This window comes from Hypanus sabinus, unplaced genomic scaffold (genome assembly GCF_030144855.1).
Source record: "Hypanus sabinus isolate sHypSab1 unplaced genomic scaffold, sHypSab1.hap1 scaffold_1967, whole genome shotgun sequence".
NCBI lineage: Eukaryota > Metazoa > Chordata > Chondrichthyes > Myliobatiformes > Dasyatidae > Hypanus > Hypanus sabinus.
In genome coordinates this window covers 18,281-41,158 of record NW_026780065.1, presented here as the reverse complement: position 1 = coordinate 41,158, position 22,878 = coordinate 18,281, and the positions used below count along the sequence as shown (strand labels likewise).

At 51.0% G+C, this 22,878-nt stretch overlaps 1 protein-coding gene across 1 annotated transcript in view; it reads right to left on the bottom strand.

Moving 5' to 3' along the window:
• The window catches only part of LOC132387546 (TBC1 domain family member 10A-like), a 39,157-nt gene that overhangs the window by 2,299 nt on the left and 13,980 nt on the right, over nt 1-22,878 (bottom strand). Inside the window, exons 2-8 of the mRNA XM_059959924.1 lie at nt 12,556-12,655; nt 11,759-11,866; nt 11,339-11,445; nt 6,364-6,478; nt 1,188-1,253; nt 570-759; nt 244-398 (exon numbers count right to left, since the gene is read on the bottom strand). Coding sequence (XP_059815907.1) covers nt 244-398; nt 570-759; nt 1,188-1,253; nt 6,364-6,478; nt 11,339-11,445; nt 11,759-11,866; nt 12,556-12,655 — 841 coding nt within the window. The remainder of the gene's footprint in view (nt 1-243; nt 399-569; nt 760-1,187; nt 1,254-6,363; nt 6,479-11,338; nt 11,446-11,758; nt 11,867-12,555; nt 12,656-22,878) is intronic.

The window sequence follows — 22,878 nt, the reverse complement described above, 5'->3', positions numbered from 1 at the left end:
CTCCCCCATGTCTCCCTCTCTATGCTCCCTCTCCCTGCCCCTCTCCCCCATGTCTCCCACTCTACGCTCTCTCTCCCTGCCCCTCTCTCCCCCATGTCTCCCACTCTACGCTCTCTCTCCCTGCCCCTCTCTCCCCCATGTCTCCCACTCTACGCTCTCTCTCCCTGCCCCTCTCTCCCCCAAGTCTCCCACACTACACTCGCTCTCCCCCCCCCCCCCCCACTCACTGCCCTGCAAGCTCACCTCGTGGACCAGGATGTCCTCATGCATTGAGTGGCCCGGTGCATTCCTCAGCTTCTCCATGGTCTCATACATGCCCTGGCAATCGCGTAACTTGTCTGCTGAGCCCAACAGATGCTTCAGCAGTACCAGGCCCACCTTGAAGATTATCTTCACTCCTGGGGGAAAGCAGAGGGTCCTGTCAGGGTCCGTGGAGAGTGAGAGGGACAAGGGGTCGAAGAGAATCAGAGAAAGAGGACAAGGGGGGGTGATAGATACATGGGGGGCAGCAAGCGCACGCACGCAGGCATAAACAAATACTCCTGGGGTGCGGTGGGGTGGGCACTCACCGTCACAGAAGAACATGTCCCACACACGGAGCACAGACGACCAGGGCAAAGTGCGGGCGAAAATGCACATGAACCACTCTGTCATGTAGAGGATGGGGTCAATCTTGTGCTTCTTGAGGTGGCGGTAAGCGAGGGGTGAAACCCGGCGTAGGAGGGCAGACAGAACCTCTCCATCCAACTGGATCGCCTCCTGAAGGAGTGGGAGAGAGGATGGGGTAGAGTGTGGGGGAAGAGAATGGGAGGATTGGGGATGGGGGAGGGGAGGGGGACAGGGAGACGGAGAGAAAAGATGAGAGAGACTCTTTAGAATCCCTCCACTTATTCTGGAGTGAACCGTCTCCATGGTACCCCACTCCCCCACCCACAGTCTCCCTTGCACACACAGACCCACAAGATTGTTCAGACACACATAATCCTCATATGCAGTCTCCATCACGCACATGCACTCTCACACACACTCATACACGGATTTCCAACCTCTCTCTCTCACACATACACACACACACACACCACCCCCCCCCCCACCATTTCCAACCTCTCTCTCCCACACACACCCTCACCGTTTCTTTCACTCACAGCGCCCCCCCCCCCCCAACACACACACACACACACACTCACCAGCCCCGCGCTGTAGTATCCCGGTAGATACTTCTCACAGATCTGTACCAGGCACCAGAAGGCTTGCTGTGGGCACAGTGAAGAGGCGAATTAGACCTTAGCCCATGGATCCCACTCCCCTTCCCCAGCACCCCATACAAGTTCCCAGGAGTGAGCATTGCCAACAGCCTGTCCTGGTCCAACCACACAGATGCTGCTGGCCAAGAAAGCTGGGCATGCCTCTACGTCATCAGCAGCAAACTAACGAGTGACTCCAGGGAGAGGAAGGAGGTGAATGTGTGCCCGTCTACACTGGGGGGTCAGCGGTGCACAGAGTCAGCTGCTTTAAATCCCAGCTGAGCTGCCCTGGACCCAGCTCACTGATACAATCACACAGGAGATTTGCCAGTGTCTTTACTTCCTCAGGAGGTTCTGCCGGTCACCGAACACTCTGACAAACTGCTGCAGATGTACTGCTGGAAGTGTCCTGACTGGATGCACCACGGTCTGGTACGGCAATTCGAACGCACGGGAACACAAGAAGCTGCAGAGAGCAGTGGATACATCACAGACACATCTCCCCACCATTTGGTGTATCTACGGGGGGGGGGGGGCTGCCTCAAGAAGGCAATGTCCATCATCAAAGATCCCCACCATCCAGGCCGTGCCATCTTCTCACAACTCCCACTGGGCAGGAGGTACAGTAGACCGAAATCCCACACCGCCAGGTCCATGAACAGTGAATTCCCTTCAACCATTCGGTTCCTGAACTGACTGGCACAATCCTAATCACTGCCCCACTGTGACAGCTTTGCACTACAACCGACCTATTGTTTTCTTGTAGTAACTGTGATAAGTCTGGCTATCGAACGGTTTATAATGGTCCCATGTCCTGAGGAACAGTAAAAAAACTTTGCTCTGTTCACCATATCAGTACACCGATTTAGCATAAAGGAAAGGCAATAACAGAATATAGAAAAATAGTGTTGTAGTTACAGAGAAAGTGTAGTACAGGCAGACAGTAAGCGAGATAGACTGAGAGATCAATTCAAGAGTCTGTCTTGTCGCACTAGGAGGCCATTCAATAGCCTGATACAGTAGGTGTGGGGCAGAAGCTGTCCTTTGATCCTGGAGATATGCATTTTCAGGCTTTTGTATCTTCTACCTCATGGTCTGATTGTGCTGGCTGCTTTACTGAGGCAGTGGGAAGTGCAGACAGGGTCCGTGGAGAGGGGCTCATGCCAAGCCGTGATCTATCCCGACGGGATGCTTTCTGTGGTGTGTTGATGAAGATGGATTGGGACACACCAAGTTTTCGCCTCCTGAATGGCTGGAGACACCGGTGAACTCTCTTGGTTTGAGCAGTCGCTGATGTTTACACTCAGGGACTTGCAGCTCTCAACCCTCTCAACTGCAGCACCACCACTGATGTAGACAGGAATGTGTACACTGCCCCCCTCCTTCCCGAAATCAATGGCCAGCTCTGGTACTGAGGGAACTGATGCAATTCTGACACCAGGGAATGTTGCCTTTCCTTCATGTGGCCTCCACATACAGGACCGTGCAAAGCAGAGACATCAAGGAAAGTTGCCTTTCCTTCAATAAGACCTCCACATACGCAGAGACAAGTTGGTCCGTCTGAGTAACACATAAAGCAAACCTCACGTTGCTGTGCAGGGCAGTTAACATCTGATTAACCTGATTGAGTCTCCGTGCACACTCACAACAGCGTGGCCAGATTCTGCTCTAACTCCACTTACAAGACTGCAGATGATATCATAATGGGCCGTATCGCAAATAATAATGAGTCAGAGCACAGGAAGGAGATAGGGAGCCTACTCACTTATTGTCATGTCAGCAGCCTATCCTTCAAAGTTAGCAAAACAAAAGAGCTGGTCACTAACTTCAGGAAGAGGGGCGGTGCACGTGTTCCTGTCTACATCAACAGTGCTGAAGTCAAGAACTTCAGGCTCTCAGAGTGAATATCACCATCCTGTCCTGGTCCAACCATCCAGATAACAAGGCCAAGAAAGCTGATTGATGTTTCAGGAGGCTAGAAATTCCACACTGACCCTCACCAATCTTTACAAATACATCATATAAAGTATCCTACCCGGATCCAGCACAGCCTGGTACAGGAACGACTGCCCGTGACCATAAGAAACTCAAGAGTTGCGAACAGAGCTGAGCACGTCACAGAAAACAGCCTGCCCTCTACGGACTGTCTGCACTTCCTGTGGCTAACAATGAAAGACCCCAGGATACAAAAGCCTGAAAGCACATACCAACTGACGCAATGTCAGTCTCTACCCCTCTGTTATCGGCCTCCTAAACTGACCTCTTGTCCTCACAATCTGCCTCACTGTGATCCCACACCTTCCTGTTTACCTGCACTGCACTGTCTCTGTAACTGTAATACTTTATTCTGCATTGTTATTGTCTTACCATGTTCTACCTCAGTGCACTGTGTAATGAATCGATCAGTATGAACATTGTATAAGGCAGATCTCAGTACATCTGAGGACAACCAATATCACTAGATAGTAGTGATAGGATTGGGCCGAGCCAGCATGGATTTACCAAGGGTAAATCATGCTTGACTAATCTGTTGGAGTTTTTCGAGGATGTAGCCAGGAAGTTAGACGGGGGAGATCCAGTGGATGTAGTGTACCTCGATTTTCAGAAGGCATTTGATAAGGTCCCACATAGGAGATTGGTGGGTAAAATCAAAGCTCAGGGCATTGGGGGGGAAGATATTGACATGGATAGAAAACTGGTTGGCAGATAGAAAGCAAAAGGTAGCAGTGAATGGGTGTTTCTCGGAATGGCAGGTGGTGACCAGTGGGGTGCCACAGGGCTCGGTATTGGGACCACGGCTGTTTTCGATTTACATCAACGATTTAGATGAAGGCATTGAGAATAACATCAGCGAGTTTGCTGATGATACTAAGCTGGGTGTCAGTGTGACATGTGATGAGGATGTTAGGAGAATTCAGGGTGACTTGGATAGGCTGGGTGAGTGGGCAGATACTTGGCAGATGACGTTTAATGTGAATAAGTGTGAGGTTATCCACTTTGGGAGTAAGAACAAGAAGGCAGATTATTATCTGAATGGTGTAGCGTTAGGTAAGGGAGAAATACAAAGATATCTAGGAGTCCTTGTTCATCAGTCAGTGAAGGTGAATGAGCAAGTGCAGTATACAGTGAAGAAGGCTAATGGAATGTTGGCCTTTATTACAAAGGGAATTGAGTACAAGAGCTAGGAAATCCTTTTGCATTTGTACCGGGCCCTGGTGAGACCACACCTGGAGTATTGTGTACAGTTTTGGTCTCCAGGGTTAAGGAAGGACATCCTGGCTGTAGAGGAAGTGCAGCGTAGATTCAAGAGGTTAATTCCCGGGATGTCCGGACTGTCTTACGCAGAGAGGTTAGAGAGACTGGGCTTGTACACACTGGTATTAAGGAGATTGAGAGGGGATCTGATTGAAACATATAAGATTATTAAGGGATTGGACAAGATAGAAGCAGGAAATATGTTCCAGATGCTGGGAGAGTCCAGTACCAGAGAGCATGGTTTGAGAATAAGGGTAGGTCATTTAGGACAGAATTAAGGAAAAACTTCTCCCAGAGAGTTGTGGGGGTCTGGAATGCACTGCCTCGGAAGATAGTGGAGGCCAATTCTCTGGATGCTTTCAAGAAGGAGCGAGATAGGTATCTTATGGATAGGGGAATCAAGGGATATGGGGACAAGGCAGGAACCGGGTATTGATAGTAGATGATCAGCCATGATCTCAAAATGGTGGTGCAGGCTCGAAGGGCCGAATGGTCAACTTCTGCACCTATTGCCTATTGTCTATTATCAACAAGGACGCTGACAAACATGACCAATGATCTTTTCCAAGATGGTACCGAGCTGCAATCTCCACATAGTTCCTAGCTCAGAATTATTTTTTTAGCTTTGCAGGGATGATTTTTGGGGATCGCATCGGAAATGAGGTTGGGTTACGGTTCAGGTACAGGAAAGTGGTCAGGAGCAGTCACTGAAGGAGCCAGAGGTGGGAGCTCAGGTCGGAGCACTCTGAGATCTCACGTCTTGAAGGGTCCCAGGAACGAGGGCTGGCGATCCTGAGTCTGGCAAGTCTTGGGGTTGGAGGTCCGAGGTCAGGGGAACACGAGGCCCAAGTTCAGTAGGTTAGAGGTCTGTAATCAGCGAGTCCCAGGCTGGAAACCCAGATGTCAGTGAGTTCGGAGGATGGAGCCTGAAGGTCAAAGGATAGGATTGGTGAGTCCGGTCAGAGGACCGATGTTTGTGAGTCCAGGACCTGGTCAAAGGCCTGGAGGAAGCCTGTCCTGGGATTGGAGGCCCTAATGTGTGGGTGGATGGGAGGGTGGGACTGGGGCTTGTTCTGCTGTTGTTGCTTGTTGTCCTGCTGAACATTGTGGACATAAGGCAAGGGTTAACACAATATCCAGGCAAGGGTTAACACAATATCCAGGCAAGGGTTAACACAATATCCAGGCAAGGGTTAACACAATATCCAGGCAAGGGTTAACACAATATCCAGGCAAGGGTTAACACAATATCCAGGCAAGGACAGGGTGCAGACAGTAGAGGCAAGAAAGGACTTTCAGGGGCACGGCTTCCTTTTAAACACCCGGGGACTGGAGACCAGATAAACGACCCAAGGCACACACATCAACTAACAGACCACTGCTTGTTACCTTCAAAGTATGATCAATTGTTAGCTTGTAGTTTCGACTGACTTTTAATACTTCTACTGTAAATAGCGATAGATCTTGCAAGCAAAGAATTCAAACATACACAGTTTACCAAGCAGTCAATATCTGTAACCGTGAGTGAATTCACTTCTCTGTTCAGACTTCAGAACAATGTGGTGACAGGGACCATGCTTCTCTCCTTGTACACGAGTGAAATAAAGTATGTTGGAGTCCTAAGAGTGCGTGTTCTACTCCAGTATTTATTGCAGCTATTTATCTTACCATCAACAAAGACACAACAGCCTTCTGTGCTGCCCCCAGTGCACCCTTGGGTGTGTTGGTTGTTAACGCAAATGACACATTTCTCTGTATGTTTTGATGTACATATGATAAATAAATCTAATGTGAAGTTTCTCCTGATATAAGGTGACCACATTAAACCCATTTGCCACCCCCTTGCCCTCGCCTTGTGTCTCACCTCGGCAGGCATATGCATGAGTAGGACTGCAGCAACAGGCGCCTGTGCCTGGCAGTAACCCTCGTCCGGTTGGTACACAGTGTAAGCTTTGAGGATGCGGTACAGGTCCTGCTGCCTGTGGCACATGGGGGGAGGGGAGTTAATTTACCAGTCTGCACCTCAGAACTGTAAATGGTTAGAAGAGACAGGGAACCATCTCTGTCCCTTCCCTCCTCCTCTATGACCCTGCCAACCAAAACCTTACCCCTCTCCAAACCCTGACTCTCCTGTGCAAGGGCAAAACTTCCTACACACACACACACAAACCCATGATCACACAGGCAACAATTTCCTCCCTCTCTCTCATACTCATCTCCATCACATAAGCGTCTCACTCCCTCCCTCTCTCTCACACACATCTCCATCACATAGCTGTCTCACTCCCTCCCTCTCTCACACACGTCTCCGTCACATAGGCATCTCACTCCCTCCCTCTCTCACACATCTCCGTCACATAGGCGTCTCACTCCCTCCCTCTCTCAAACACACGTCTCTCTCTGTCCCTCACAACCCTTCCTCTCACACACTCATCTCCATCACATAGGCATCTCTCTCCCTCCCTCTCACACACATCTCCGTCACATAGGGATCTCACTCCCTCCCTCCCTCTGAGCCCTTCTCTCCCTCTCACCCTCTCTCTCACACACACATCTGCCTCTCTGTCACTCTCACAGCCCTTCCTCTCTCACACTCATCTCCATCACATAGGCATCTCTCTCTCCCTCTCTCACACACTCATCTCCATCACATAGGCATCTCTCTCTCCCTCTCTCTCACACACCTCTGTCACATAGGGATCTCACTCCATCCCTCTCTCACACACATCTCCGTCACATAGGGATCTCACTCCCTCCCTCTCTCTCACACACATCTGTCACATAGGCGTCTCACTCCCTCCCTCCCTCTCTGAGCCCTTCCCTCCCTCTCACACACATCTCCGTCACATAGGGATCTCACTCCCTCCCTCTCTCTCTCTCTCTCTCACACACATCTCCGTCACATAGGGATCTCACTCCCTCCCTCTCTCACACACATCTCCGTCACATAGGGATCTCACTCCCTCCCTCTCTCTCACACACATCTGTCTGTAAAGAGGGTTTCTTCTTTTTTGTTAACTAGCAGGAATGCTAATTTACTGATAACGAGAATGGTATTCCTTTGTAAACCAAATGGGGATTAATGTTCTTTCTTCTGAGTCTGTAAGCTTTTGTTGACGGGCTTTTGGGCAGATCGGCGCGAGGGGGTCGAGAGAGAGGACGCAATGCTCTAAGCTGGGCGAGGATCGGACCCCGGGGGTCCGAGGCCGGGAGATTCTCCGAGGGGGGGGGGGATGAAGCTAGATGTGCTTGGTTGACCACTCGGAGGGTCCTGAGCTGTTTGGAGAGTCGAGGAGTTCGGAGGGTCCTGAGCTGCGAGTCGAGGAGTTCGGAGGGGATCGAATGGTGGCCAGAAGACTTCAGTAATTGAGCTCCAACGGTTGTGCACGAAGTGGTTTGGACTTTGATAAGTTTGGCGCCTTTTCTTTAATTTTCTCTTCATATATACTGTATCGTTATTAATCACTTAGTTATAGTAACCTTTATAAATTGTACTCATTTAATCGCTTATGGTGTACTGTCTGGTTTTGGGCGAGGCGGGCAACACACAGCATCCACACCAGCTGATTACCCAGTTTGGCGGGGCCGAAGGCTGCTCCCCCTAGACGAGAACGAGCTGAGCGAGCCTGAGGTGACCCAGGGGGTTACATGTCACATAGGCGTCTCACTCCCTCCCTCCTTCTCTGAGCCCTTCCCTCCCTCTCACCCTCTCTCTCACACACATCTCCATCACGTAGGGATCTCACTCCCTCCCTCTCTCACACACATCTCCGTCACATAGGGATCTCACTCCCTCCCTCTCTCTCACACACATCTCCGTCACATAGGGATCACACTCCATCCCTCACTCTCTGAACCCTTCCCTCCCTGTCACCCTCTCTCTCACACACATCTCCGTCACATAGGGATCTCACTCCCTCCCTCTCTCTCACTCACATCTCCGTCACATAGAGATCTCACTCCCTCCCTCCCTCTCTGAGCCCTTCTCTCCCTCTCACCCTCTCTCTCACACACACATCTGTCTCTCTGTCACTCTCACAGCCCTTCCTCTCACACTCATCTCCATCACATAGGCATCTCTCTCTCCCTCTCTCACACACTCATCTCCATCACATAGGCATCTCTCTCTCCCTCTCTCACACACTCATCTCCGTCACATAGGGATCTCCCTCCCTCCCTCTCTCACACACATCTCCATCACATAGGCATCTCTCTCTCCCTCTCTCACACACTCATCTCCATCACATAGGCATCTCTCTCTCCCTCTCTCACACACTCATCTCCGTCACATAGGGATCTCCCTCCCTCCCTCTCTCACACACATCTCCATCACATAGGCATCTCTCTCTCCCTCTCTCACACACTCATCTCCATCACATAGGGATCTCACTCCCTCCCTCTCTCACACACATCTCCATCACATAGGTGTCTCACTCCCTCCCTCTCTCTCACACATATCTCCGTCACATAGGGATCTCACTCCTTCCCTCTCTCACACATATCTCCGTCACATAGGCGTCTCACTCCCTCCCTCTCACCCTCTCTAAAGCACACACATCTATCTCTCTCTGTCCCTCTCGGAGCCCTTCCTCTCACACACTCATCTCTCTCCCGCTCTCTCTCACACTCATGTCCATCACATAGGTGTCTCTCTCCCTCCCTCTCACAGAATCCCTTCCCCCTCCCCACACACACGCACACATCTCTCCCACACAGGAACGTCACACATGCACGTACATTTCATCTCAAATGCATACCCACATCTCACACACAGGACCAGAATGAGGCCATTCAGCCCACTTAATCTGTTCAGCCATTCAATCATGACTGATTTATTTTCCCTCTCAACCCCATTCTCCTGCCTTCTAACTGAACTTTCCGACACGCTTACTAATCAAGAACCTCTCAACCTCCACTTTAAATATACTCAATGACACAGCTGCCTGTGGCAATGAATCCCACCTCATCTCTGCTCCAAAAGAACATCCTTCTATTGAGGCAATGCCCTTTGGTCCTAGTCTCTCCCCTCCTATAGGAAACATCCTCTCCATCCACTTTAAGCCTTTCAATATTCGATAGGTTTCAATCTCTTACATCTGCTTATCTATTTCTCTCTCTCTCACACAGCTCCACTCTTGCACGCACACAAGTGTCTCTCTCTCACACGTAAACCTCCCTCTTTCATACACATTCATACTTCAAAAACATAATCTCACGCTCATATCTGATAGTGCTCATAGCGTCTCTCTTATTTCAGACACACAAGCCACTCTTGCACACACTCACACATGGGCGACGTTTCTCTCTCTCGACCCAACACATACACTCCTTTCTCTCCGACCCTCCCGTTATCCATGTCTCACTTACACACACTCCCCTCTCTGTATACCCTGCGCACACACATCTCCCTCTCTGGGTCAACCTCCACCCCCCTGCACACACTCCCCTCTCTGTATACCCTGCACACACACATCCCCCGCTCTGGGTCAACCTCCACCCCCCTGCACACACTCCCCTCTCTGTATACCCTGCACACACACATCCCCCGCTCTGGGTCAACCTCCACCCCCCTGCACACACTCCCCTCTCTGTATACCCTGCACACACACATCCCCCGCTCTGGGTCAACGTCCACCCCCCTGCACACACTCCCCTCTCTGCATACCCTGCGCACACACATCCCCCGCTCTGGGTCAACCTCCACCCCCCTGCACACACTCCCCTCTCTGTATACCCTGCGCACACACATCTCCCTCTCTGGGTCAACCTCCACCCCCCTGCACACACTCCCCTCTCTGTATACCCTGCACACACACATCCCCCGCTCTGGGTCAACCTCCACCCCCCTGCACACACTCCCCTCTCTGTATACCCTGCACACACACATCCCCCGCTCTGGGTCAACCTCCACCCCCCTGCACACACTCCCCTCTCTGTATACCCTGCACACACACATCCCCCGCTCTGGGTCAACCTCCACCCCCCTGCACACACTCCCCTCTCTGTATACCCTGCACACACACATCCCCCGCTCTGGGTCAACCTCCACCCCCCTGCACACACTCCCCTCTCTGTATACCCTGCACACACACATCTCCCTCTCTGGGTCAACGTCCACCCCCCTGCACACACTCCCCTCTCTGTATACCCTGCGCACACACATCCCCCGCTCTGGGTCAACCTCCACCCCCCTGCACACACTCCCCTCTCTGTATACCCTGCGCACACACATCTCCCTCTCTGGGTCAACCTCCACCCCCCTGCACACACTCCCCTCTCTGTATACCCTGCGCACACACATCTCCCTCTCTGGGTCAACCTCCACCCCCCTGCACACACTCCCCTCTCTGTATACCCTGCACACATATCCCCCTCTCTGGGTCAACCTCCACCCCCCTGCACACACTCCCCTCTCTGCATACCCTGCACACATATCCCCCTCTCTGGGTCAACCTCCACCCCCCTGCACACGCCCCTCTCTGTATACCCTGCGCACACACATCCCCCTCTCTGGGTCAACCTCCACCCCCCTGCACACACTCCCCTCTCTGTATATCCTGCGCACACACATCCCCCTCTCTAGGTCAACCTGCACACACTCCCCTCTCTTTATACCCTGCGCACACACATCCCCCTCTCTAGGTCAACCTGCACACACTCTCCTCTCTGTATACCCTGCGCACATATCCCCCTCTCTGGGTCAACCTCCACCCCCCTGCACACGCCCCTCTCTGTATACCCTGCGCACAATACATCCCCCACTCTGGGTCAACCTCTACCCCCCTGCACACACTCCCCTTTCTCCCACCCACAGACCATCTCTCAGACAGCAGACCTACCCGTGTCCCCCGCGGAGTGCAAACATCTCATGGAATGGAAACTGTCTGTGCAAATCCTTCTCAATGATGTCCAGCCACTTGGGGTCTCCCAGCTGCCGGTCCAGTTCCTGGGGGGGGGGGGGGGGGCAAAGAGAGCAGTGGAGGCATGAACTGGTCTCCCCCACAAACACGACGGTAATGGGGGGGGCGGTGGGAGAACAGTAGATGACGGAGTGGAACCGGCTGGATCCCATTCACACAAACACCATAGGTAGAAAGGGAGGGGTGGGGAAGGGAAGAGGGGAGAGGTGACTGGGTGAGGGTCAGGAGAAGGAGGGGAGGGGCAGAGAGCAGAAGAGTGGGAGAATGGGAGGGAGAGGAGGGGATGAGAGAGGACACAACAGTAACCTCCCTGCCCCACTCCCTCAGCAGGAACCTTACCTCGAACTTGCCAGGATTCTGGTCCATCAGCTGCTTGCTGCGGGACAGTTCCTGCCAGGCCCGAGCCCGAAGCGAGGAGGGAATGCCCTTCCGGCACCTCAATTTCACCTGGGGCAAAGCAGGGGACAGAGGCCGAGGTCAGAGACAACACCACGAGGCCTTCAACACAGCTGAGGGTGATTGCCACACGAGGGGGAAAGGGTACAGATTGGGGGTAAAAGCCGGGAGAGGGAAACATGACCCACCAAGGCCCTTCACCAAGGCCAGGTCTGAATTCCAGAACTTCCTCACCCGACAGAGCCATGAGTGCTGTAGCACATCATCACCTTCACCCCTGGGGGGCAAGGATGAGCGATAAATGCTGGCATGGATGCCACCTCCTCCTAGGGTTTGGGGGATGACTGACAATTTACAATTACTTGATGGGCAAACAGGGATGTATGTTAAACGCTGGCAAACCCTCCCCCATACCTTCTCACGGCTCAGAATTTAGCAGGCCCTTTGACCCATCGAGATGATGCTAACCATCAATCCACACATCTGCCCCAATCTGATTCAACTCCCCCAGATTCTATTCCGCATCCATGTAAGAGGGGGAGGGGCATCGACCACTCACTCCACACTTTCTTTGGAAATTGGAGGAAACCAGTGAAGAGTATGGGGTCACAGGGAGAATGTGCAGACTGCATACAGACGCGTGCGCACACGCCTTCTTAGGCACAGTAACGGTACAGGCAGCGGGGTGGGGGGGATCTGGGCTGAGAGGCCCGCAGTGCAACCGCAGATGTGGCCCTCACCTTGTCAAACCTTTGGGCCACCCACTTGTCCCAGCGATTCAACATTTCCAGCCACTTCATCTCCCGCATCCGGGCCACATCCACAGCGATCGCGCTTTCCCTGCAACAGACAGGCAACTGACATCAGGAACCTGACAGGATGGTGTGGAGGGAGATTCACTCTGAACCTGGGAATATGTGATGGGACGGTGTGGAGGGAGCTTCACTCTGTCAGACCCTGGGAGTATGTGATGGGACGGTGTGGAGGGAGTTTCACTCTGTCAGACCCCAGGAGTATGTGATGGGACGGTGTGGAGGGAGCTTCACTCTGTGTCTGACCCCGGGAGTGTGATGGGACGGTGTGGAGGGAGATTCACTCTGAGTCTGACCCTGGGAGTGTGATGGGACAGTGTGGAGGGAGATTCACTCTGAGTCTGAACCTGGGAGTGTGATGGGACAGTGTGGAGGGAGATTCACTCTGAGTCTGACCCCGGGAGTGTGTGATCGGATGGTGTGGAGGGAGATTCACTCCTGTGTCTGACCTCAGGAGTGTGTGATCGGACAGTGTGGAGGGAGTTTCACTCTGTCAGTCCCCGGGAGTATGTGATGGGACGGTGTGGAGGGAGCTTCACTCTGTGTCTGACCCCAGGAATGTTTGATGGGACAGTGTGGAGGGAGATTAACTCTGCAGTTGACCCCGGGAGTGTGTGATGGGATGGTGTGGAGGGAGATTCACTCTGTGTTTGACCCTGGGAGTGTGTGATGGGACGGTGTGGAGCGAGATTCACTCTGCGGTTGACCCTGAGAGTGTTTGATGGGATGGTGTGGAGCGAGATTCATTCTGCGGTTGACCCTGAGAGTGTGTGATGGGACGGTGTGGAGGGAGATTCACTCGGTGTTTGACCCTGGGAGTGTGTGATGGGACGGTGTGGAGGGAGATTCACCCTGTGTCTGACCCTGAGAGTGTGTGATGAGACGGTGTGGAGGGAGATTCACTCTGTGTCTGACCCTGAGAGTGTGTGATGAGACGGTGTGGAGGGAGATTCACTCTGTGTTTGACCCTGGGAGTGTGTGATGGGACGGTGTGGAGGGAGATTCACTCTGTGTCTGACCCCGGGAGTGTGTGATGGGACGGTGTGGAGGGAGATTCACTCTGTGTCTGACCCTGAGAGCGTGTGATGAGACGGTGTGGAGGGAGATTCACTCTGTGTTTGACCCTGGGAGTGTGTGATGGGACGGTGTGGAGGGAGATTCACTCTGTGTTTGACCCTGGGAGTGTGTGATGGGACGGTGTGGAGGGAGATTCACTCTGTGTCTGACCCTGAGAGCGTGTGATGAGACGGTGTGGAGGGAGATTCACCCTGTGTTTGACCCTGGGAGTGTGTGATGGGACGGTGTGGAGGGAGATTCACTCTGTGTCTGACCCCGGGAGTGTGTGATGGGACGGTATGGAGGGAGCTTCACTCTGTGTCTGACCCTGGGAGTGTGTGATGGGACGGTGTGGAGGTAGATTCACTCTGTGTCTGACCCCGGGAGTGTGTGATGGGACGGTGTGGAGGGAGATTCACTCTGTCAGACCCCGGGAGTATGTGATGGGACGGTGTGGAGGGAGATTCACCCTGTCTCTGACCTCGGGAGTGTGTGATGAGACGGTGTGGAGGGAGATTCACTCTGTGTTTGACCCCGGGAGTGTGTGATGGGACAGTGTGGAGGGAGATTCACTCTGTGTCTGACCCCGGGAGTGTGTGATGGGACGGTGTGGAGGGAGATTCACTCTGTGTCTGGCCCCGGGAGTGTGTGATGGGACGGTGTGGAGGGAGATTCACTCTGTGTCTGACCCCGGGAGTGTGTGATGGGACGGTGTGGAGGGAGATTCACCTTGTCTCTGACCTCGGGAGTGTGTGATGGGATGGTGTGGAGCGAGCTCTATTTTTCTGACATGGGATGCCAGTAAAGCAAGTGTTAACCAAGGCTGTGAGATCTCACCCGCCCTTCCTGTTTCTCAAGTGGGTGTGAGATTTTTTTTTATGGACACATTCTGATACTGTCTACTTTCCACTACCATCACCACTGCCTCCCACCTCCTGCTGCACTCTCCTCCAGCCCATCAATTTCCTGCTGCTCTGCTGGGGCTGTACGCTGCCCGCCGTGCCTCGAGGTCCTGGCACACAGGGAGGGGCCCAGGCTGATCCTGGGTCACACCTCGTGCCCTCTCTGGGCAGTGGGATGTGGGGGGGTGGGGGGGTCACAGAGTACCACAACACTGAAGCAGGCTCTTTGGCCCATACTGCCACACTGGTTTTCTGTCTAGTACGGCACCCAAATCATATCTCTCCACAGCCCTCCCGCTCTTCCCATACTCAGTGAAGAATTTTCCACTCAGCTTCCTAATATTTCCCCTTTCATCGTGAACCTACGATCTCTCATTCCAACCTCACGCAATCTCACCCAGCCTCAGTGGAAAAAGCTGTGCCCCTCATAATTTCATTTACACTCTAAGATTTCACCTCATTATCCTACAGTTCTGGGAATAAAGTCCTAACCTACTCAACATTTCCCAAAAGCTGGTCAAGTCCTAGCAACATCTCTACACTCTTTCAAACTCCTGTAGGCAGGTGACCAGATCACACGCAATACTTCAAATTCAATATAACATCCCAAGTGATGTGGTGATGAGTACCAAAGAGAGTACAGGTACACAGCTCCCCGAGTGTGTAGGCAAGGACAGCCCGAGGTGAAGGAGGTGTTTGACACGCTGGTCTTCATCAGTCACAACACCGAGTACAGGAGTTAGGAGGTTATGTTGCAGTTGTACAAGAAGTTGCTGAGACCACAGTTGGAGTATATTTAAAAACGCAAACACAAGGAAATCTGCAGATGCTGGAAATTCAAGCAACGCACACAAAATGCTGGTGGAACACAGCAGGCCAGGCAGCATCTATAGGGAGAAGCACCGTCGATGTTTCGGGCAGAGACCCTTCGCCAAGACTAACTGATAGTAAGAGATTTGAAAGTGGGAGGGGGAGGGGAGATCCGAAATGATAGAAGACAGGAGGGGGAAAGATGAATCTAAGAGCTCGAAAGGCTCCCCTCCCCCTTTCGTTCTCCCTCGGCCTCCCATCCCGTGATCCTCTCCCTTCTTCAGCCTAGTATCCCTTTTGCCAAACACCTTTCCAGCTCTTAGCTTCATCCCTCCCCCTCCTGTCTTCCCCTATCACTTCGGATCTCCTCCTCCCCCTCTCAAATCTCTTACTATCTCTTCTTTCAGTTAGTCCTGACAAAGGGTCTCGGCCCGAAACATCGACTGTACTTCTTCCTATAGATGTTGCCTGGCCTGCTGCGTTCCACCAGCATTTTGTGTGTGTTGTAAGAGTATTGTGTTCAGTTTTGGTCACCCTGTGATAGGAAAGATGCCATTAAACTGGAAAAGGTGCAAAGATTTAGTAGGATGTTCCTGGACTTGAGGGACTGAATTATGAAGAGAGTTTGGGGAGGTTGGGACTTTATTCCTTTGCACAGAGACTGAGGAGTGACCTTATAGGGGTGTATAAAATCATACAACGTTTCAGGTTGGAGAACCAAGAATTAGATGGAGCAGGTTTAAGGAGGGTGGTAAGTTTATGGGACGAGCTGCCAGAGGAAGTGGTTGAGGCAGGTACATTAACAATATTTACAATACACTCAGACAGATACACAGACAGAAAAGATTTGGCAGTATAAGGGTCAAACGTGGAAATGTACTGCTGCCCCAAATCAACAAACTTGACAACATTTGCCAGAGATATTAACCCTGATGCTGATTCTGGAAAATGGAACTAGCTTCGATAGGGATCTCAGTCAGGGCTGAAGGGCCTCACTGTGTCTGTATGACCCAGAGACTCGCAGGGTCCCACAGTTCTGAAACAGACCCTTTGGCCTGTGTATCTAAGCTAATCCAATTTGCCCACATCTGGACCATATCCCTCGAAGCCTTTCCTATCCATGTACCTGTACGAGGGTCTTTCGATTGTAGCTGCTTCTCCCACTTCCTCATATCCTCACCGTCTTCTGTGTGGTGAACTGCACCTTTAAACCTTTCCCCTCTCACCTTAAACAAGTGCCCTCTCATTTTAGATGACCCTCCCCTGGGAGAGAGAGATTGTGACCACACTCCTTATCCATACCCCTTGAGGTTTTATATACTAGTCTTCTTCACTCCAGGGAAAGCAGTCCCAGTCCTGTCCAGTCTCCCCTTATAAATCAAGTCGTCCAGTTCCAGAAACGTCCTGGTGAGTGTTTCCTGACTCTACACTCACTCTGACTCACCACCATTCAAGATGTGCGCCCTACCCTCATACACCGAGGTCACTCTGTTCCTCAATACTCCTCACCATTCACAACGTGTGCCCTACCCTTGTACACTGAGGACCCCATTCCTCAATATTCCCAACGATTCACAATGTGTGCTCTACCCTTGTACACCGAGGTCCCACTGTTCCTCGATACTCCCCACCATTCACGATATGTGTCCCACCCTCATACACTCAGGTCCCTTTGTCCCTCGATACTCCCTAGGACCCCACAAAGGTCCAGCCGAGGTCTGTCCACAGCTGGAGCAAACCTCCCGGCCCTTGTATTCAATATTCCCAACAAGTGCAGAGCCAGTCTGTCCCCTGCTTCTCTATCCCCACTGGCACCCAGCCAGTGTGCAGCTCCAGAAGGTCTCTCACTGGATTCCTTTGTTCCGACAACAAAGGAGCCCATTCACGGAGCTGCTGGTAACTGGCGGTCTGGGATCTGAGCTCTTAGCGAGGTGGGCAAGGCCGGGCAAGTGAGGGGAGGCCTTCCATTTCCAGGTGCAGAATTGCTGTCAACAGGAACCTCTCGTCTCCCCATGCCTATAAGCCCCACTCCTTCCCCACGAGCCTTCCTGGGAAAAAATACCGATTCTCCACTCTCTCTCTGCCTCTCATAATCTTATAATCTATCAGCTGTCCCCTCAGCCTCTGCCACGCCAGAGCTTGTCCCACGTCTCCTGATCAGAGAGTTCCTGCTCTCTAATGCGGGCAGCATGCTGGTGAACCTCTCCTGCATCCTCTCCAAATCACTGGACACACCTCCCATAGCCAGGTGACCGGAACTGAACGCAATACTCCAGATCAGGGCTGGCCAGAGTTTTATAAAGCTGCAACACAACTCCCGAACTCTTGGATTCAGAGCTCTTTTGGATGAAGGGAAATGTGTACACATTCTTTACCATCCTATCAATCTGTACAGCCCCTTTCAGAGAGCTGTAGGCTTGGTACCCATCTTGTATGGAGATATCTTATCTCCATACATTAATACTGTTAAGGTTCCTGTTGTGTTTTTTCCCTTTGCCTCTGATCTCCAGAACATCCTTGGCTGGAAGGGGAATCATAGAGCCAGGGAGGGCCATAGGTTTACGGACATAGGGGGAGCTGTAAGGACCAGAAGGGATTAGAGACAGGTAGAGATGTTGGGCCAGTGGTTAACAGATATAGGGAGGGTTGTAGGTGAGGGAGGGCCACTTCCTAGAGCTAATGCACCAAGGGGTGGGGGGAGGGTAAGTTTGAAGGAGATGAGTGGGGCAGGTTCTTTCTATAACACAGAGAGTGGCGGGTGGCTGGAATGTGCTACCAGGAGCAGTGGAGGCAGGTACAATAGAGGTGTTTAACAGGCTGTCGGACAGGCCCATGGATGTGCAGGGAATGAAGGGATGGGAACGCTGTCGGCAGAAAAACTTAGTTTAATTAGTTTAGTGACACATCATGGTCCGAAAGGCCTTTTCCTGTGCTGTGCTGTTCTACACAAGTGTACCTCGTGTGCAGAAGAGGTGGACGGGGCAGAGGGGAGAGAGATGACAGGAAGTCAGCAGAGCAGGGAGGGTCCTCCATTCCCACAGTACGACTCAGGAACAGGCCCTTCAGCCCACAAGAGTTGTGGCTAACTAAATTATCTATCTGAGAGCCTCTATTGTTTCTGCCTCTACCACACCCTCAGGCAGCACATTCCAGATGCCCCACCAACCTCCTTTGAATTTGCCCTCTCTCAACTTATACCCTACCCTCTGGCATCTTGACAGTCAACCCTGTGGGAGAAAGATACCGACCGTCTGTCTGTGCCCCTCGTAATCTTATAAACCTCGGTCAGGTCTCCCCTCAGCCTCCACCAACAGCCCAACTCGGTCTGATCGCTCCTCGTACCACGGCAGCATCCTGTCAAACCTCTCGGCACCCCCTCCAAAGCCCCCACACCTTTCCTGTAACGAGGGAACCAGCTGAATGAAATACTCCAGATGCAGTTTTAGAAAACTGCAATGTAACTTCCCAATCCTTGAAGTCAGTTCCTCAATTAATGAAGGCAAACGCGATGCTACACACACAAAATGCTGGAGGAACTCTGCAGGCCAGGCAGCGTCTATGGGGAAAAAATATAGTCTACCTTTCAGGCTGAAACCCTTTGGCAGGACTGGAGAAAAAATGCTAAGCAGTAGATTTGAAAGGTGAAGGGAGGGGAGAGAGATCCACCAGGCGATAGCTGGAACTTTGGGGGGGGGGGGGGGGGTGAAGCAAAGAACTAGGAAGTTGATTGGTGAAACAGATAGAAGGCCATGAAAGAAACAAAAAGTAGTGGTGGGGGGGTAATTACTGGAAGTTTGAGAAATCAATGTTCATGCCATCAGGTTGGAGCCACCCAAACGGAATATAACGTGTTGTTCCTCCAACCTAAAGTGTGGCCTTATCCTGGCAGTGGGGGAGGCCATGGACGGACATATCAAAATGGGAATGGGAAGTGGAATTAAAATGAGTGGCCACTGGGAGATCCTGCTTATTCTGGCGGACAGAGCATAGATGCTCAGCAAAGTGGTCTCCCAATCTACGTCAGGTCTCACCGACAAACAAAAGGCCACACCGGGATCACCGAACACAGTATATGATCCCAACAGACTCACAGGAGAAATGTCGCCTCACCTGGAAGGTAGTGAGGCACTTGTTTTGCTTACAAGGATAAGCGTCAGGAAGAAGATCAGTGGGGAAGAACTAATGGACAATGAAGTCAAGTACAGAGCAATCCCTGCAGAAAGCAGGAAGTGGGGGGCGGGGGGGGAAGGGAAAGATGTGGGATCCAATTGATGCTATACGTCTTTCTATCCACCCTACAGACCTTTTTCAGGGCCTTTTTCAGGGAGCTATGGACTTGGACCCCTAGATCCCTCTGCACATCAGCATCTGCCAATTCTTGCCTCCATTTCCTGCCCGTTCATGTCTAAATACCTCTTAACTGCCTCTATCAGATCTATCTCCACCACAACCCCAGGCATCCACCACTCTCTGTGTAAAAGAAACTTGTCCCATACATCTCCTTTGGATTTCGAAAGCAAACACGAAGAAATCTGCAGATGCTGGAAATTCAAGCAGCACACACAAAATGCTGGAGGAACACAGCAGGCCAGGCAGCATCTATAGGGAGAAGCGGTGTCGACGTTTCAGTCCTGACGAAGGGTCTCAGCCTGAAACGTCGACAGTGCTTCTCCTTACAGATGCTGCCTGGCCTGCTGTGTTCCACCAGCATTTTGTGCGTGGTCCTTTGGATTTGATCTTTTATGGTTGGGGAGGGGGGGAGGGAAGTTTAGAGGTGACATGAGGGACAAGTTTTTTTGATTTTATACAGCACAGTGGGGCCTTAAATAGGCTGCAAGAGATGGTAGTTAAGACAGGCAGCTCAAAGTTCAAAGTAAATTTATTATCGAAGTACATGTATGCCAACATATACAACCCTGAGAATCATTTTTCTTAATAAATAGATAAACAAGCAAGCAATATCAAGAATGTGAGACGAAGAGTCCTTGAAAGTGAGTCCACAGGTATGGGAACAGTTCAGTGACAGGGCAAGTGAAGTTATTCCCCCCCCCAGTTGAAAAGCCGGAGGTTAAGGGGTAATAACTTTTCCTGAACCTGCTTGTGTGGCATCTGATGGAAGTGGCTTTCAGGAATATCAAGGAAATGGAGGGTCAAGGCCTTTAATACCACATCAGAACCTGGAACAGGCACATGATGTTGTAATGGACTAATTAACCACCCGTGATGCTGTACTGACTTAATCAAACGCCTAACTGAACTAATTCCTTCTGCCTCTACAATGTCCATGCCCCTCCATTCTCTGCATATCAAGAGCCTCTTAAGACATGCCACCACATCCCTGACACATTCCGGGCACCCACCACTCTCTGAAAAGTATGTCTCCTTTAAACCTCCCCCTTCTCTCCTTAAACATGCTCTCTGGTACTTTCCCTTTCCATCCTCGGAAAATTGCTCAGCCTATTAACCTCTCTATGCCTCCATTAATTTTATAAACTCCCTTCAGCTTCTGATGCTCCAGGGAAAACATCTGAGAGCAGGGGTTCCCAAGCTGGGGTCTATGGACCCCTCAGTTAACAGTAGGGGTCCATGGCATTAAAAAAGTTGGGAACCCCTGGTTTAAAGAGACATGTTTTAACATACAGAGGGCGGTGGAGAGGAATTGGGAGAGGGTGGCTAAATTTAAAAAGCACTTGGACAGGTACACAGGTAGTTCAAAGTACACTTATACATTATACAACCTTGAGATTTGTCTCTTAACTGGCAGCCACAAAACAAGAAACCCAAACAAAAAAACTCAAAAAAAGACTATCATACACCTAATGTGTAGAAGGAAAAAAAAGCAAATCATGCAATCAATAAAGGCAAGCCAGTAGCATCCTGAACTGGTCCACTAAGAGGGAACTGTCCATAGGTTCTTAGTTCAGTGCAGAGCTGAGTAAATGACACGGAGCAATGAGCTGAACTGGCCTCAGGCCCTGAAACCCTTACTTTTCCCAATTTGGCCCAGCACCTAAATCAGGTTCAGTTACTTCAACACACTCAGAGGCCTGGACCTCACTGCCCCAATTCAGCCTGTACCTGACCTTTCCGATTTGGCACTGCGCTTAAATCGATCGAACCTCGGGTCTTCCTCATTCTCAGTGACGAGCCCGCTGCTTTGCCTCACCTTGGTTCTGCCATATCGAATTGCCTCCATGTCCAAAGGGAAGCTACGGCCTATTGCTTGTGATGATCATTTGCCAGAAAAGAGGGACCAACAAAGTGTTTAACTGTTTTCCTTGTTTCATCGGCCACCAGCCAGAAGTCACTGAGATTCACCAGCGCCATCTTAAACCAGTCTGTTTGGATGGACAAAGACAGGTGGAGGTGATATGGAAGAGTCGGGCTAGGGAGACTATTTTCATGATGTATGACTCAGACCACCTTGTCCCTGCACTTATTTCACCAAGCTCCCATTTGCACCTCTTCACCTTCTGGCAAGACATTTGAAGTTCAAAATTCAAAGTATATTTATTATCAAAGTACATACAGTTGCAAGAAAGGGTGGTAAACCCTTTTCAATTACCTGCCTTTTTGCATTAATTACTCATAAAACGAGCTCTGGTCTTCATCTTAGTCACAATAATAGACAAAAACGATCTGCCTAAACTAATAACATGCAAACAACTGTACTTCTTCTCATCAATACCATTTAAACAATCACAGACTAGGTTCAAAAAAGTATGTGAACCTCACGGATAAGGTCTTCTAAAATAGCTATTTGGAGCTAGGTGTTCCAATCATTGAGATGAGATTGAAGGTGTGGATTGTAGAGGTGCCCTGCCCTACAAAAACAAAGACACATAAAGTCAAGTTACTGGCAGAGCCTGCTCTTCTCAAGAAAGATCTGTTTATGTGCACCATGCCTCGATTTAAGCAACTTTCAGAGGAACTTTGAAGAATTGTAGAGATGCATGAAGCTGGAAAAGGCCACAAAAGCATTTCCAAAGACCTGAATGTTCACCAGTCCAGAGTAAGAGAAATTGTCTCCAAATGGAGGAAACTCAGTACTGCTGCTCTCCCCAGGAGTGGGCATCCTGCCGAGATCACACCAAGAGCACAACATGTAATGCTGAAGGAGGTGAAAAAGAACCCAAGGGTAACAGCAAAAGACCCACAGAAATCTCTAGAACTTGCTAAAGTCTCTGTTCATGTGTCCACTATAAGAAAAACACTGAACAAGAATGGTGTTCATGAAAGGACACCATGGAGAAAAACAATGCTCTCCAAACAAAAATATTGCTACACATCTCAAGTTTGCAAAAGACCAACGGGACATCCACAACACTTCTGGGACAATGTTCTGTGGACAGATAAGACAAACGTTGAGCTTTTTGACAGAAATGCACACTGCTATTTTTGAAGGGAAAAGGACAATGCACAGCAACACCAAAACCTCATCCCAACTGTGAAACATGGTGGAAGGAACATCATGGTTTGGGAC